This window comes from Perca fluviatilis, chromosome 12 (genome assembly GCF_010015445.1).
Source record: "Perca fluviatilis chromosome 12, GENO_Pfluv_1.0, whole genome shotgun sequence".
In the NCBI taxonomy this organism is placed as follows: Eukaryota; Metazoa; Chordata; class Actinopteri; order Perciformes; family Percidae; genus Perca; species Perca fluviatilis.
In genome coordinates, this window is record NC_053123.1 from 33588273 (window position 1) to 33604632 (window position 16360).

Here is a 16360-nt window from a genome sequence, read left to right on the forward strand (position 1 = left end):
TTCGCGCATCTCCTCAAGTCTGGAGAGAATTGCTGCAGCCATGGAGAGTGGGCCTCAAACGCACCACCTGCTCCTGTTGTGCCCCTTCCTCCTCCCCACTCCATCTCCGTCCACCCGCTCCATCAGGAGCACATCCGCGCATTGCCACTCCCGGACCAGATTCCGCCGGAGTGTCCAATCCCGCCGTAGTTCAACATCACGTCTCCTTAAGTCCTCTTATATTTCCTCATTTATGTCATCAACACATCCATGATTCATGGAAATGTGTATAACACAACAAGCCACAAAGAATGCTGCGACTTTTTTGAGGGACTGTAAGTGCCTCCTGATCTATCCAAAACACATGAAGCGCATTTTCAGTAATATTTTCCTTGTAATTATGTATGGTTTGCAAAAATGGGAACTGCTGTAGATTAGAGAAGTGTATGCGCGTACACCGCGCTACATTATGGCCAAGCATTCGTCTCTAAAATAGCATCTGAATACGCCGCTACTGACTTTAGACTACGCGCCACTTTGACCAGGCTTTTCCTGGTCAGTGGCGGAATTGTTTTCTGAAACTGCAAAATAGGACCACATGACGTTTGCGCCGGAACACGCCTCCTCTTTTCGCTGAACCGGCCCCGGGAGTGCAAATTCATTCCCTAATTTACCGACATGCGTCTGTGGAGGGAAAAGTCCGCTGTGCGTCGGGTTCAAAATAGGAATGATACATGCGTCGGTGTACAAAGGCAATTGCGCTGAGTGCAAGATAGGGCCCTGGAAGTTCTAAAAACTTTGTGACATGAATGAAATTTACTATGTGTTTTATTAATTTTACCATTTTGGAAAGAATTTTACCATAATGCCTGTTGTTGCTAATTTGCATCATACCTACATTTATATCATATGCTATAGACAAATTAACAATCTCAACTTAATTTAGCATCAGCTTGGAGCCAGAAACACACATAATATTTTGTTTATATAATTGTGAATAAATTCAGGCGTCAAGGGGTTAAAGATGAAAAGTTGTTAAAAGAAAAACTTTTCGTCATAGGGCGTGGCAGGGCGGGGCGGCCATTTTGTGCGTTTCGCCGCCGAAACAGGAAGTGGGTGTAACTCGAGTGTACGTTGTCCAATTACCTCGAAACTTTTCAGGATTCATCAGGGTCCAACCCTGAGGACGAATAAATGCCGAAATTTACTTAAAGTCATAGCGCCCCCTAGTGGCAACAAGAAGTAGGCCTAAAAGTCAAGGGGCTATACTTTAACTCCTCCTCCTAGAGATTTCATCCGATGGACTTCAAACTTGGTCTGTACCATCCCAACACCTTAACGATGAAAAGTTATTAAAAGAAAAACTTTTCGTCAGACGGTGTGGGCGTGGCGTGGCGGCCATTTTGAGTGTTTAGCGATGAACAAAGAAGTTGTTGTAACTTGAGTGTACGTTGTCGTATATCTGCCCGAAATTTCTCACAATTGACAAGGGTCCAGGCCTGAGGACACCTACAGGCCAAAATTGACTTTTGGTCACAGCGCCCCCCCCGCTGGCAACAGGAAATGCGCCTTATATGACAAACATCATCCGATTTACATGAAACTCAGAATGTGTGGTCTACATGTGATACTGATCCGCCCCCTATACTTTAACCACGCCCACTTACTCAGGCCACGCCCCCTTTCATAACATTTGAACCGTTTAAGGTAGAGTCTTGTGTGAGATGTCATTGAACTCAGCAGAGACTTTGTTTTTAATTGGTGATGGTTTGACCCACCCCCTATGCTTAAGCCCCGCCCCCTTTCATAAAATTGTAACCCTTTAAGGTATACCCTTGTGTGAGGTATCATTGAACTCAGCAGAGACTTCCTTATTCATTGGTCATGGTTTGACCCACCCCCTATGCTTTAGCCACGCCCCCTTTTATAACTAATGACCCGTTTGATGTGTGAGATATCATTGAACTCAGCAGACTTCCTTATTCATTGCTGATAGTTTGGCCCGCCCCCTTAAACTTAAGCCACGCCCCCTTTCATAACTGGTGACCCATCTAAGGTAGAGTCTTGTGTGAGGTATCATTGAACTCAGCAGAGACTTCCTTCTTCATTGGTGATGGTTTGACCCCGCCCCCTACACTTTCGCCACGCCCCTTTTCACAGCTAATGAACCATATGATGTAGAGTCTTGTGTGAGGTATCGTTGTACTCGGTGGGGAGTTCCTCCCTTTCATTGTTGATGATTTGGCGGTCTATTTTTGTCTGATATTTAAGATGTTTTTTTTGTTTGTTATATTGACATAAATGGGATTCCACACTCATGGTTGTAGACTGTCTTGTTTATTCCAAATCCTACATCATTATAATATTGTGTAAATATAGTGTAAATATAATTACAAAGGGCAACTGGTTCACCACAAATCACAAGGTAATATTAATACAGAATGAACACAGAGGAACATACAGAGCTAAAACACTGTGAGACCAAATTCCCACCAAACACACCTGACCACCTATCAATTCTAATTTGTTCTACATCAGTGGTAATTATTTCCACTATAGTTCCATCCGTAAGTAACACAATAACAGAATGTATGAGTATTTTCTATCATGGGTTTTATACACTTTCTGTAATAAAACATCCAAAAGAAAACGTCCTGTCAGGTGGGTGGCCCTGGGACAAATCTTGTCAACTGGGGGGTCCCTGGCCTAATTTGTGTCAGTTTAGGTGTCCTTGATGTGAAACATTTGGGAACATGATATCAAAGGCCTCAATCTGCCAGGAAAAGCAGCACATGATATATATTTCTAATATGTGATTTTACATTTATTGTGTGAGAAATGGACGAAGAAAAATCTATTAACATTTTAGACTAATTCAAACCCACAATGTGAGTTTAAAAGATTTATTTTAGCCTGTGGAGCTGTTAGTTGAACCATGCATCTGCAATGTTAATATCATTCTTTTGGTTCAGGTTGAACAAATCTTGCTTTTCATAGTCCACCTTACAATGAATGTAATAACAAACAAGATCTATGGAAAAAAACATTTAACATATTCTAGAAGCATATTTTGTGGCTTAGAGATACCGTATATATAGTTTGCTATATGTGCATGTTAAGTTTTACATTTTCGCAGCAGGCATCTTCTTCAAAAATCTAAAAATCACTCCTTTGATTTGAGGCAGATTCAGGCCATAAACTAGAGGGTTATTAATGGGGGGGATCATCAGATACTCTAAAGATAAAACACATGTGATGATAGGATTCATTTTATCAGCCTCAAATCGAGTCAATGACAGCTCACAGAAGAGAGAGAAAGAATAGGTCATGAATGTCACGATGTGAGGCAGGCAGGTCTGTAACGCCTTTCCTCTGAATTCAGACGAGCTTCTCCTGCAAACAAGCAGAATACGTAGATAGGTGTACAGGACAAAGAACAGGGGGATTAAGATGGTTGTCATCAAAATAAACTGACCTACTATGTTGTTCAGAGTTGTGTCGACACAGGAGAGCAGAACCACAGGCCAGTTGGAACAGAAAAGCCTATTCAGTTTATTGCCACACAACGGTAATCGAACAGTAAGAAAGAGACTGCAACCCATAGCAAATGCAGGATAGAGCACGGCAAAAATCACAAGATGTATTACCATCTTAAATGTCATTTTACTGTGATAGTGTAAAGGATGGCAAATAGCAACATATCTATCGTAGGCCATGATGCTCAGAATAGTCAGCTCACATGATGCATAGGTGTAAATAGCATACATCTGAATGAAACATAATGGACGTGAGATCAAATGAGTGTCAGACAGAATGTCCATCAGAAACCTGGGGAAGAAGCTGGCTGAGCCGTACAGAGAGTTAAAAGACAGACAGCAGATAAAAATATACATGGGCTGATGCAGAGACTTCTCCAGACAGACTGTCAGAATAATGACAATGTTAGCAGAGACAATAGTCATGTAGAGCAACAGACACAGACTGAAGAACAGATATCTGAGGGGCCCAAAGTCTGCAAACAGAGTGAACTGAAAATACAAAGGATTCAGGCTGTTGTTGCTCTTCATGTCTGCACAACAGCACAGCTGGAAGAAGAGAAGTGAGTGATGAAGGAAAAGGAGGGTTAAACAGATCAATGTACAGTAAATTAGATAAAAATGTTCTCAGCAAAATGTCCTATTTTAACAGTAGAAACAACACATTCAATGAACCTGCATTCATGTAAGTTGCTTAAACTGCACATTTCTAACAATTGGGCCTGATAACATTCTGCACAAGTAACACATTTCAGATAGTTCAGAAAGACATGTTGAAAAAATAGATATGGAAGGAAAAAGGTCAGTGTCACATGAACTAAATGCACAAGCAACCTCACATTTTTCATTGACCAATATTACAGTTGAATGAATGAAAAAGAGATGTATCCAGGTTAACAAGGCTCATACATGATAGACATTCAAAAGGTTCTTTTCCACAAGTGAAATATTTGCAATTACATTCAACCTTTCTGAAAAGCTTTTAGCGTAGTGAAGTTGTCCACTTTTCTGTCTAATAAGAGCTGATAAAATCAGCTGAAACAATATACTGTATATATATAGTGTTCATATGTGTCCTGTGGTCTGTCCAGCAGTCAAAAAGATATTCAGAAAACAGTCTTTGCATCAGTGTATGTAAACATAAGTTTTAGAATAATACACAGCACCCTCCCCTACAGCTCCCCCCCCTTGACCTACAGCAGACTGAGGCAGCAGCTGAACTTTTATCCTGTTTTGCTGTCACACTGAGAGCAGCAACCTGTACACACAGGGTCCAAAGGGAGCTACGCTGTGTCACACACTGACTACGCTTGTTACTGGAGGATTCCACTAGAGGGCTCACCTGAGAACTCAGACCAGATTTGGGAATCACTTTTCTAGGTTATGATATAAAAGGCACACTATTAATTGACCTTCAATCTGCGTGAAAAAGCAGCTCATAGTATATTTTCTAACATGTGCTTTAAGATTTATTTTTGAGTAATAGACTAATAGAAGGATATTCTGTTAACATTGGAGAAACCCACAATGTGAGTTTCAAACATATAGTTTAACCTGTTAGTTGAACCGTCTGTGCCTGAGTTGAGCATCTTATTGATCATATTGTATGCAGCCTGGAAGTCCAGAGTTTTTTGGGTTTTTGAACAATAAATCCAAACTGTTACATCCAAGATTGATGTATTGATGATTTTTTGCTTGTTTATCACCCCGATCGCCACTAGCTCTGATGCTAACCGTCCATGTTTTTTCCCATGATGCCCTGGGAGACGCTTGTTGATGTCTTGTCAACCAATGGAAGGCTGGTCCGTCAACACATTAGGCCCATATAAGGCTGGTAATATCGTCATCCGAGAGACCTAGCAATGCTTGTTTATTGTGAGGAGAGATCACCCGAGGATATAGAACAGATTAGTTAGATGTGACCAAAGGTTGTCTATAACCGTTCTATAGAGAAGAAAATCATCACTGTTTTGAGTTTTGGCAAATGTTTGGGCTTTATTTGAAGAAATGTAAATGGTTTGTCCTTTATATGAGTTATAATGCTCATTATGTTTATTATTCTCTCCAAATACATAGGAGATCTGTTTTAGACAACACATGCTGTTTGTGTCTCTGGCTGTGATGTCGACGTCCTTGCCCTGATTTGGTCTGGTTTCCCCATGTTCTATATACTACTTCTATATACAGTGGGGCAAAAAATTATTTAGTCAGCCACCAATTGTGCAAGTTCTCCCACTTAAAAAGATTTGAGAGGCCTGTAATTTTCATCATAGGTACACTTCAACTATGAGAGACAAAATGAGAAAAAAACAAAATCCAGAAAATCACATTGTAGGATTTTTAATGAATTTATTTGCAAATTATGGTGGAAAATAATAATAATAATAATAATAATAATAATAATAATAATAATTTGGTCAATAACAAAAGTTCATCTCAATACTTTGTTATATACCCTTTGTTGGCAATGACAGAGGTCTTCACAAGTTTTTCACACACTGTTGCTGGTATTTTGGCGCATTCCTCCATTCAGATCTCCTCTAGAGCAGTGATGTTTTGGGGCTGTCGCTGGGCAACACAGACTTTCAACTCCCTCCAAAGATTTTCTATGGGGTTGAGATCTGGAGACTGGCTAGGGCACTCCAGGACCTTGAAATGCTTCTTACGAAGCCACTCCTTTGTTGCCCGGGCGGTATGTTTGGGATTATTGTCATGCTGAAAGACCCAGCCACGTTTCATCTTCAATTCCCTTGCTGATGGAAGGAGGTTTTCACTCAAAATCTCACGATACATGGCCCCATTCATTCTTTCCTTTACACGGATCAGTCGTCCTGGTCCCTTTGCCGAAAAACAGCCCCAAAGCATGATGTTTCCACCCCCATGCTTCACAGTAAGTATGGTGTTCTTTGGATGCAACTCAGCATTATTTCTCCTCCAAACATATATTTAATTGGTGATGGTTTGACCCACCCCCTATGCTTAAGCCCCGCCCCCTTTCATAAAATTGTAACCCTTTAAGGTATACCCTTGTGTGAGGTATCATTGAACTCAGCAGAGACTTCCTTATTCATTGGTCATGGTTTGACCCACCCCCTATGCTTTAGCCACGCCCCCTTTTATAACTAATGACCCGTTTGATGTGTGAGATATCATTGAACTCAGCAGACTTCCTTATTCATTGCTGATAGTTTGGCCCGCCCCCTTAAACTTAAGCCACGCCCCCTTTCATAACTGGTGACCCATCTAAGGTAGAGTCTTGTGTGAGGTATCATTGAACTCAGCAGAGACTTCCTTCTTCATTGGTGATGGTTTGACCCGCCCCCCTACGCTTTAGCCACGCCCCTTTTCACAGCTAATGAACCATATGATGTAGAGTCTTGTGTGAGGTATCGTTGTACTCGGCGGGGAGTTCCCTTTTCATTGTTGATGATTTGCGGCGTCTATTTTTGTCTGATATTTAAGATGTTTTGTTTGATTATATTGACATAAATGGGATTCCACACTCATGGTTGTAGACTGTCTTGTTTATTCCAAATCCTACATCATTATAATATTGTGTAAATATAGTGTAAATATAATTACAAAGGGCAACTGGTTCACCACAAATCACAAGGTAATATTAATACAGAATGAACACAGAGGAACATACAGAGCTAAAACACTGTGAGACCAAATTCCCACCAAACACACCTGACCACCTATCAATTCTAATTTGTTCTACATCAGTGGTAATTATTTCCACTATAGTTCCATCCGTAAGTAACACAATAACAGAATGTATGAGTATTTTCTATCATGGGTTTTATACACTTTCTGTAATAAAACATCCAAAAGAAAACGTCCTGTCAGGTGGGTGGCCCTGGGACAAATCTTGTCAACTGGGGGTCCCTGGCCTAATTTGTGTCAGTTTAGGTGTCCTTGATGTGAAACATTTGGGAACATATATCTCAAAGGTCTCAATCTGCCAGGAAAAGCAGCACATGATATATATTTCTAATATGTGCTTTTACATTTATTAAAAATCTATTAACATTTGAGACTAATTCAAACCCACAATGTGAGTTTAAAAGATTTATTTTAGCCTGTGGAGCTGTTAGTTGAACCATGCGTCTGCAATGTTAATATCATTCTTTTGGTTCAGGTTGAACAAATCTTGCTTTTCATAGTCCACCTTACAATGAATGTAATAACAAACAAGATCTATGGAAAAAACATTTAACATATTCTAGAATGTATTCTTGTGGCTTAGAGATACCGTATATATAGTTTGCTATATGTGCATGTTAAGTTTTACATTTTTGCAGCAGGCATCTTCTTCAAAAATCTAAAAATCACTCCCTTGATTTGAGGCAGATTCAGGCCATAAACTAGAGGGTTATTAATGGGGGGATCATCAGATACTCTAAAGATAAAACACATGTGATGATAGGATTCATTTTATCAGCCTCAAATCGAGTCAATGACAGCTCACAGAAGAGAGAGAAAGAATAGGTCATGAATGTCACGATGTGAGGCAGGCAGGTCTGTAACGCCTTTCCTCTGAATTCAGACGAGCTTCTCCTGCAAACAAGCAGAATAATGTAGATAGGTGTACAGGACAAAGAACAGGGGATTAAGATGGTTGTCATCAAAATAAACTGACCTACTATGTTGTTCAGAGTTGTGTCGACACAGGAGAGCAGAACCACAGGCCAGTTGGAACAGAAAAGCCTATTCAGTTTATTGCCACACAACGGTAATCGAACAGTAAGAAAGAGACTGCAACCCATAGCAAATGCAGGATAGAGCACGGCAAAAATCACAAGATGTATTACCATCTTAAATGTCATTTTACTGTGATAGTGTAAAGGATGGCAAATAGCAACATATCTATCGGTAGGCCATGATGCTCAGAATAGTCAGCTCACATGATGCATAGGTGTAAATAGCATACATCTGAATGAAACATAATGGACGTGAGATCAAATGAGTGTCAGACAGAATGTCCATCAGAAACCTGGGGAAGAAGCTGGCTGAGCCGTACAGAGAGTTAAAAGACAGACAGCAGATAAAAATATACATGGGCTGATGCAGAGACTTCTCCAGACAGACTGTCAGAATAATGACAATGTTAGCAGAGACAATAGTCATGTAGAGCAACAGACACAGACTGAAGAACAGATATCTGAGGGGCCCAAAGTCTGCAAACAGAGTGAACTGAAAATACAAAGGATTCAGGCTGTTGTTGCTCTTCATGTTCGCACAACAGCAGAGCTGGAAGAAGAGAAGTGAGTGATGAAGGAAAAGGAGGGTTAAACAGATCAATGTACAGTAAATTAGATAAAAATGTTCTCAGCAAAATGTCCTATTTTAACAGTAGAAACAACACATTCAATGAACCTGCATTCATGTAAGTTGCTTAAACTGCACATTTCTAACAATTGGGCCTGATAACATTCTGCACAAGTAACACATTTCAGATAGTTCAGAAAGACATGTTGAAAAAATAGATATGGAAGGAAAAAGGTCAGTGTCACATGAACTAAATGCACAAGCAACCTCACATTTTTCATTGACCAATATTACAGTTGAATGAATGAAAAAGAGATGTATCCAGGTTAACAAGGCTCATACATGATAGACATTCAAAAGGTTCTTTCCACAAGTGAAATATTTGCAATTACATTCAACCTTTCTGAAAAGCTTTTAGCGTAGTGAAGTTGTCCACTTTTCTGTCTAATAAGAGCTGATAAAATCAGCTGAAACAATATACTGTATATATATAGTGTTCATATGTGTCCTGTGGTCTGTCCAGCAGTCAAAAGATATTCAGAAAACAGTCTTTGCATCAGTGTATGTAAACATAAGTTTTAGAATAATACACAGCACCCCCCCCTACAGCTCCCCTGACCTACAGCAGACTGAGGCAGCAGCTGAACTTTTATCCTGTTTTGCTGTCACACTGAGAGCAGCAACCTGTACACACAGGGTCCAAAGGGAGCTACGCTGTGTCACACACTGACTACGCTTGTTACTGGAGGATTCCACTAGAGGGCTCACCTGAGAACTCAGACCAGATTTGGGAATCACTTTTCTAGGTTATGATATAAAAGGCACACTATTAATTGACCTTCAATCTGCGTGAAAAAGCAGCTCATAGTATATTTTCTAACATGTGCTTTAAGATTTATTTTTGAGTAATAGACTAATAGAAGGATATTCTGTTAACATTGGAGAAACCCACAATGTGAGTTTCAAACATATAGTTTAACCTGTTAGTTGAACCGTCTGTGCCTGAGTTGAGCATCTTATTGATCATATTGTATGCAGCCTGGAAGTCCAGAGTTTTTCGGGGTCTTTGAACAATAAATCCAAACTGTTACATCCAAGATTGATGTATTGATGATTTTTTTGCTTGTTTATCACTGCGAATCGCCGCTAGCTCTGATGCTAACCGTCCATGTTTTTTCCCATGATGCCCTGGGAGACGCTTGTTGATGTCTTGTCAACCAATGGAAGGCTGGTCCGTCAACACATTAGGCCCATATAAGGCTGGTAATACGTCATCCGAGAGACCTAGCAATGCTTGTTTATTGTGAGGAGAGATCACCCGAGGATATAGAACAGATTAGTTAGATGTGACCAAAGGTTGTCTATAACCGTTCTATAGAGAAGAAAATCATCACTGTTTTGAGTTTTGGCAAATGTTTGGGCTTTATTTGAAGAAATGTAAATGGTTTGTCCTTTATATGAGTTATAATGCTCATTATGTTTATTATTCTCTCCAAATACATAGGAGATCTGTTTTAGACAACACATGCTGTTTGTGTCTCTGGCTGTGATGTCGACGTCCTTGCCCTGATTTGGTCTGGTTTCCCCATGTTCTATATACTACTTCTATATACAGTGGGGCAAAAAATTATTTAGTCAGCCACCAATTGTGCAAGTTCTCCCACTTAAAAAGATTTGAGAGGCCTGTAATTTTCATCATAGGTACACTTCAACTATGAGAGACAAAATGAGAAAAAAACAAAATCCAGAAAATCACATTGTAGGATTTTTAATGAATTTATTTGCAAATTATGGTGGAAAATAATAATAATAATAATAATAATAATAATAATAAAATAATAATAATAATAATAATTTGGTCAATAACAAAAGTTCATCTCAATACTTTGTTATATACCCTTTGTTGGCAATGACAGAGGTCTTCACAAGTTTTTCACACACTGTTGCTGGTATTTTGGGGCATTCCTCCATTCAGATCCCCCTCTAGAGCAGTGATGTTTTGGGGCTGTCGCTGGGCAACACAGACTTTCAACTCCCTCCAAAGATTTTCTATGGGGTTGAGATCTGGAGACTGGCTAGGGCACTCCAGGACCTTGAAATGCTTCTACGAAGCCACCCTTTGTTGCCCGGCGGTGTGTTTGGGATTATTGTCATGCTGAAAGACCCAGCCACGTTTCATCTTCAATTCCCTTGCTGATGGAAGGAGGTTTTCACTCAAAATCTCACGATACATGGCCCCATTCATTCTTTCCTTTACACGGATCAGTCGTCCTGGTCCCTTTGCCGAAAAACAGCCCCAAAGCATGATGTTTCCACCCCCATGCTTCACAGTAAGTATGGTGTTCTTTGGATGCAACTCAGCATTATTTCTCCTCCAAACACGACGAGTTGAGTTTTTACCAAAAAGTTCTATTTTGGTTTCATCTGACCATATGACATTCTCCCAATCCTCTTCCGGATCATCCAAATGCTCTCTAGCAAACTTCAGACGGGCCTGGACATGTACTGGCTTAAGCAGGGGGGACACGTCTGGCACTGCAGGATTTGAGTCCCTGGCAGCGTAGTGTGTTACTGATGGTAGCCTTTGTTACTTTGGTCCCAGCTCTCTGCAGGTCATTCACTAGGTCCCCCTGTGTGGTTCTGGGATTTTTGCTCACCGTTCTTGTGATCATTTTGACCCCACGGGGTGAGATCTTGCGTGGAGCCCCAGATCGAGGGAGATTATCAGCGGTCTTGTATGTCTTCCATTTTCTAATAATTGCTCCCACAGTTGATTTCTTCACACCAAGCTGCTTACCTACTGCAGATTCAGTCTTCCCAGCCTGGTGCAGGTCTACAATTTTGTTTCTGGTGTCCTTTGACAGCTCTTTGGTCTTGGCCATAGTGGAGTTTGGAGTGTGACTGTTTGAGGTTGTGGACAGGTGTCTTTTATACTGATAACAAGTTCAAACAGGTGCCATTAATACAGGTAACGAGTGGAGGACAGAGGAGCCTCTTAAAGAAGAAGTTACAGGTCTGTGAGAGCCAGAAATGTTGCTGGCTTGTAGGTGACCAAATACTTATTTTACCGAGGAATTTACCAATGAATTCATTAAAAATCCTACAATGTGATTTTCTGGATTTTTTTTTCTCATTTTGTCTCTCATAGTTGAAGTGTACCTATGATGAAAATTACTCTCGTCTTTTTAAGTGGGAGAACTTGCACAATTGGTGGCTGAATAAATACTTTTTTGCTCTACTGTACACAACCTAGTGAGACACGTGGAGGACTATCCGACCACGTTGGAGCACAAGTCGTTGGTCGTCTGTGTGACATCATCATCTCTCTCTCCTACTCTCGCTGTCTGTCAGCTGCTCATTGTTCGCCTTCTTCTGAAATATTAAAAACACTAAATCAGAACTAGGGCTGCACAATTAATCCCAATTCTATCAAAATCACAATATGGACTAGTGCAATATCCAAATATTTGTTAATGGCAAAATATGTGTCAAACCATTCTGAATGAAGTATTGTGGAGCTGCAGAGACGTCCTGGGCCTACAAATCGTATCCTACATACTACAGAAAATTTTAATGTTTTAATAAAGATTTAATATTAGTCAGTGAAAATGAGAATAATGATACAAACATGATCATTCCCTCCAATATCGTGAATCTTATCGCAATATCAGTCAAAGTAATTGCAATTAGATATTTTCCTAATATCGTGTAGCCCTAATCAGAATCAGAAAACCCAAGACGTTATAAATGTGGTGTTGTTCCATTATATATCAGATATTCTGTCCAATAAACAAGCGTGACATGTGTTTACAGTGTTTGGTGAGTTTGACAAAGTTCAGTGTGAACGCAAAGCCAACCAAATAAAAAATGCAACCGAAATGCACCGTCCACCAAACTATAGGTGTGAAAGCGCCCTTAGACGCATATCCTGTGATATAACACCATGTGTGTGTGTGTAGTATGATGCAATCTATTTCGATAACACCAATATAGCGTCCTCAGAAGCCCGCTGCTGATGTAAGGAGACTGTAATGAGTGTCATTAGCGCGGATGAACAACATGCCAGGCCTCGGGGGGGAGGCCTGACTTCAGCCAGATAATTATCACCCAGTGGTCACAGTGTGCCGGCCTCAGGGGACAACTGAGAAACAAGTTATCACAAACACACACATACTTTTTTCTCCTATGAATGAAAAGTTAATTTATGAACAATTAAAGTGACATTATTGAGTCATTTTGCTGACTTTAATAATAAACTGTTAAACTACGCCACACAAAAGTAGAGATGGAAGAAGTACTCAGAACTTTTACTTTAATAAAAAGTACCACAGTGTAGAAATACTCTGTTACAAGGAAAAGTCCTGCATTCAAAATAGGGCTGCTCAATTATGGAAAGAATTATTTTGGTCAATATTGAAATCATCAGTGTTGGGAAAGTTCACTTTCTACATCAACTAGTTCAAAGTTCAGTTCACAAATTTTAAAATGAACTAGTTCAGTTCATAGTTCATACTTCAAAAGTTCACAGTTCCAAAAATGAACTAGTTCATAGTTCTTTTTTTCCATATGTTGCGTGCCGTTTCAGGTCTGCTGTGGATGGGACTGAAGTGCCGATTTTCTTTTTGAAAGCCGGCAGGCAAAGTTTGCACAGAAATGTCAGATTTTTCCATCCTCACGGACCTCGTCATAAAACTGGTTTAAATGATCATACGAAGCCTCCACGCTGCTTTCTGATTGGATGACCCATGTGGCGGTGAGACACTGGTGGCTGGTGTTGCCAGATTGGGTGTTTTTTCCAACACAGTCTCACTCCCTACTCGTCAAATGTATGACGCATGGTCAAGGACCCTGGCGTCAAGTTTCAACGAAATAGGGGTACCCTTGACGTTATTTTTCGACGAGGGGGTCCGTCAGATAGACATTCATGTTATTCCCTCACCGTCGGATATCGTCGAAAGAAAAAAACACGCCCCCCGCCCCTTAACTCGAAATCTATGACAGTTATTATTGGTATTTTTAGCCCAATAACCACTGTTTTAATCAACATTATTCACGAGATATTATCATGGTTTATATGCATTTATTTTAATGTTATTATTTCGGTCTATTTCGGCCAGGGAAGCTGGGTTGCTTTTTTGTTGATTTATATTTTTTAAACTATAACGCTACATCTATCAACATTTCTTTAGATGTTATCATGGTATTCATTTCTTTATTTTAATAATATTATTTCGGTCTTATTACCGGTGAAATATTACAGTATATGCTGTAATTAGAACATTACGATATGATCCTAGCAGGACGCATTCAAAGCTGATATCCCCCAATGCAATGCGGCCATTCATTTCAAAGAATCGGGCAGCGATCAGCTGGTCTTTAACGTCAGGATCGCTTCAATATACATATATACAGTCAGTGACTGTGTCACCAGCAACAACACGTTGCTCAGTTTTGTTCCAGTAAGTTATGAACCATAATAACGTTTAAACGAATCCGCGGAAAACTCCGGAAGTGACGTAGTACGTCCCGCTCGCAAAATTACGAATCCCACTATGGCCACGCCAAGACCCGCCCTACGAAGCAGCTTGATTGGTTGGGGTTAGGCATTTCACCTCGAGTGGTTAAGGTTAGGGTTAGGGGATTGGTCAGGGGATAGGACCTGTACATGTAAGCATGGACGCCTGGCCAATAGTAGCGTGTGAACGCTATTGAAGGGCGGGTCTTGGCGTGGCCATAGTGGGATTCGTAATATCGCGTCCCGCTCAGCGGATACGAAGATAAAAATATATAATATTCGTAATATTGATGTTTTTTTCTAACGTTGTATTTGAGGAGTTAAACAATAAAGATAGCAATAATATCAAAATACTGTTTCATTTATTTGTCTACGTTTAAACGAATCAGCGGAAGTGACGTGGAAATTCCACACCTCGTCTGTGAAAGAATGTTCCACGTTGTACTTGAGAATTTACACAATAAAATACTAATAATGAAAAAATGGTGTTTTATATTTAGCACTTTGATTTGCCTTATATATACTATATAAAAAACCTACAGTTGAGTGTTTAGAAATACAGCCTAATGGCTTGTTTGACTAATTTCCATTTGTTTTGAATTGTACTGTTGTGAAAAACAATAAACTATATACAAAGAGAAGCATTTTTTATTTTATTTTCCATGCATAGTTATTTAAAAACGCAATTTTCTAATTTTGCAGTTGATGAATATTAATAGCAAAGACTAAAGGAGAAAAACATGAGTATATTTATGTGTGGGACTTAGTTTGATTTAAAAATCACACTGCATTATTAGTTGTTTTAAATAAATTACTTTTTTGAAATATCAATTTATGGTAGGCCTAACATATTAATTATTAAATTCAGAAGATGATCCTCATATCAAACACCGTGGTTACAGCTTGTAGCCATCCTAACCTTTGTAGCCTTTACTGAGACTACCTTTTCAAAATTAAGAAGGGACTAGTTTTAGGAAGCATTTTCAGGAAATTAAAAGGATAAGCAAATTTTTGCTGAGGTTTTTGTTCACAGAGTAAGATGTATATAGCTTTGTTTGGGTATGTATACATATACAACATGTGTTTTGGCATTTTTGGCACACTTCTACCTCAGCCCTACTGCACAAAGACAAAACTCACACATCTCATTCAACCATTTCACAAGCTGAGAAAAGGGTCATGACATGGGTCAGAGCAGTGGTTCCCAACCTTTTTTCCTTGTCCCCCTACTCATGTCTAAGAAAAGCTGACCCCCCCCCTTTTGAAACTGAAGTTGAGATAACTCTCGAGATGGTTTGTGTTATACAAGGCTGCATTACAGAGCATATTAATATGACTGTCATGAAGGTTGTGTAGAGGAATAGAAACCAGTCTCTCCAGGCAAGCACACAGAATATGGTCTGCTCTATCTTTATTCTCCATGCCAAGTATGAGCTCTTATCCTCTGGCAGAAGATATGGGTAAACTTAACATTTCTAAACTATAGGCCTAATATGGACCTACCTCGATTAAAACTTTAAATAATGTTGCTTGAGATTGAGGGTGTGCAACAGCTTTATGATATGAAGCATGGTTGTGTTGCTCTTGTCACTGTTTGTGAAAGATGAGCAATAGATTGTTGCTGTAAGATGTGCTTCAGTCTAGTCTATATCACTTTGTTCATGTTGTTTTTTATTGTAAGTATGTCAGCTGTATGATAAAACAATATGTCAAGTGTTATTTGTGAAGCATTTGAACTCAAGGCAAATATCCCTCTGGGGACAATAAAGTATCTCCTGCTAAGTGGTCTCCATGATGTGTAAAAATTAAAACGTTGTCGTAGGACTATAGCAAACACATCGTTGGAAAGGTCTCAACCTGGAGAGTAACATATGTCAGTCTGGAGAGGATACATTACTCCTGCTTTGAGATATTGACCTCTGAACCTTGAACCCAGTACATGTATGAAGGCTTGTCATTTAGCAACAGAAGGTGCTACACACATAAGACCAGCTGTTATAGAAAGCTCTGGACATCAGCTGTCATGTAGCTATGGTCACCAAATTGTACCTACTGTAAG

The 16360-nt window shown here is 39.7% G+C and overlaps 2 protein-coding genes across 2 annotated transcripts; both read right to left on the reverse strand.

Annotated features, from left to right (window-relative positions):
- Nucleotides 1–3174: 3174 nt before the first annotated feature.
- On the reverse strand, nt 3175–4046 carry LOC120570535 (olfactory receptor 6N1-like). The gene is made up of 2 exons (XM_039818927.1): nt 3455–4046; nt 3175–3372 (listed from the first exon to the last, which is right to left on the reverse strand). The coding sequence occupies exons 1-2, from the start codon at nt 4044–4046 to the stop codon at nt 3314–3316; spliced, it is 651 nt and encodes a 216-aa protein (XP_039674861.1). The 3' UTR covers nt 3175–3313.
- A 3904-nt stretch (nt 4047–7950) lies between these two features.
- LOC120570536 (olfactory receptor 6N1-like) lies at nt 7951–8750 on the reverse strand. Its single transcript, XM_039818928.1, is given in 3 exon segments — nt 7951–8075; nt 8158–8389; nt 8391–8750. Coding segments are annotated over 3 exon segments (651 nt in total). The 3' UTR covers nt 7951–8016.
- Between the last annotated feature and the right edge of the window lie 7610 nt (nt 8751–16360).

What these genes read in the sequence shown, in the direction of transcription:
- LOC120570535 (XM_039818927.1), bottom strand. Translation starts at nt 4,046, where the DNA reads ATGAAGAGCAACAACAGCCTGAATCCTTTGTATTTTCAGTTCACTCTG. An exon ending in AACTCTGAACAACATAGTAG is followed by an intron (nt 3,373 to 3,454) that starts GTCAGTTTATTT and finishes GCTTGTTTGCAG; the next exon opens with GAGAAGCTCGTCTGAATTCA.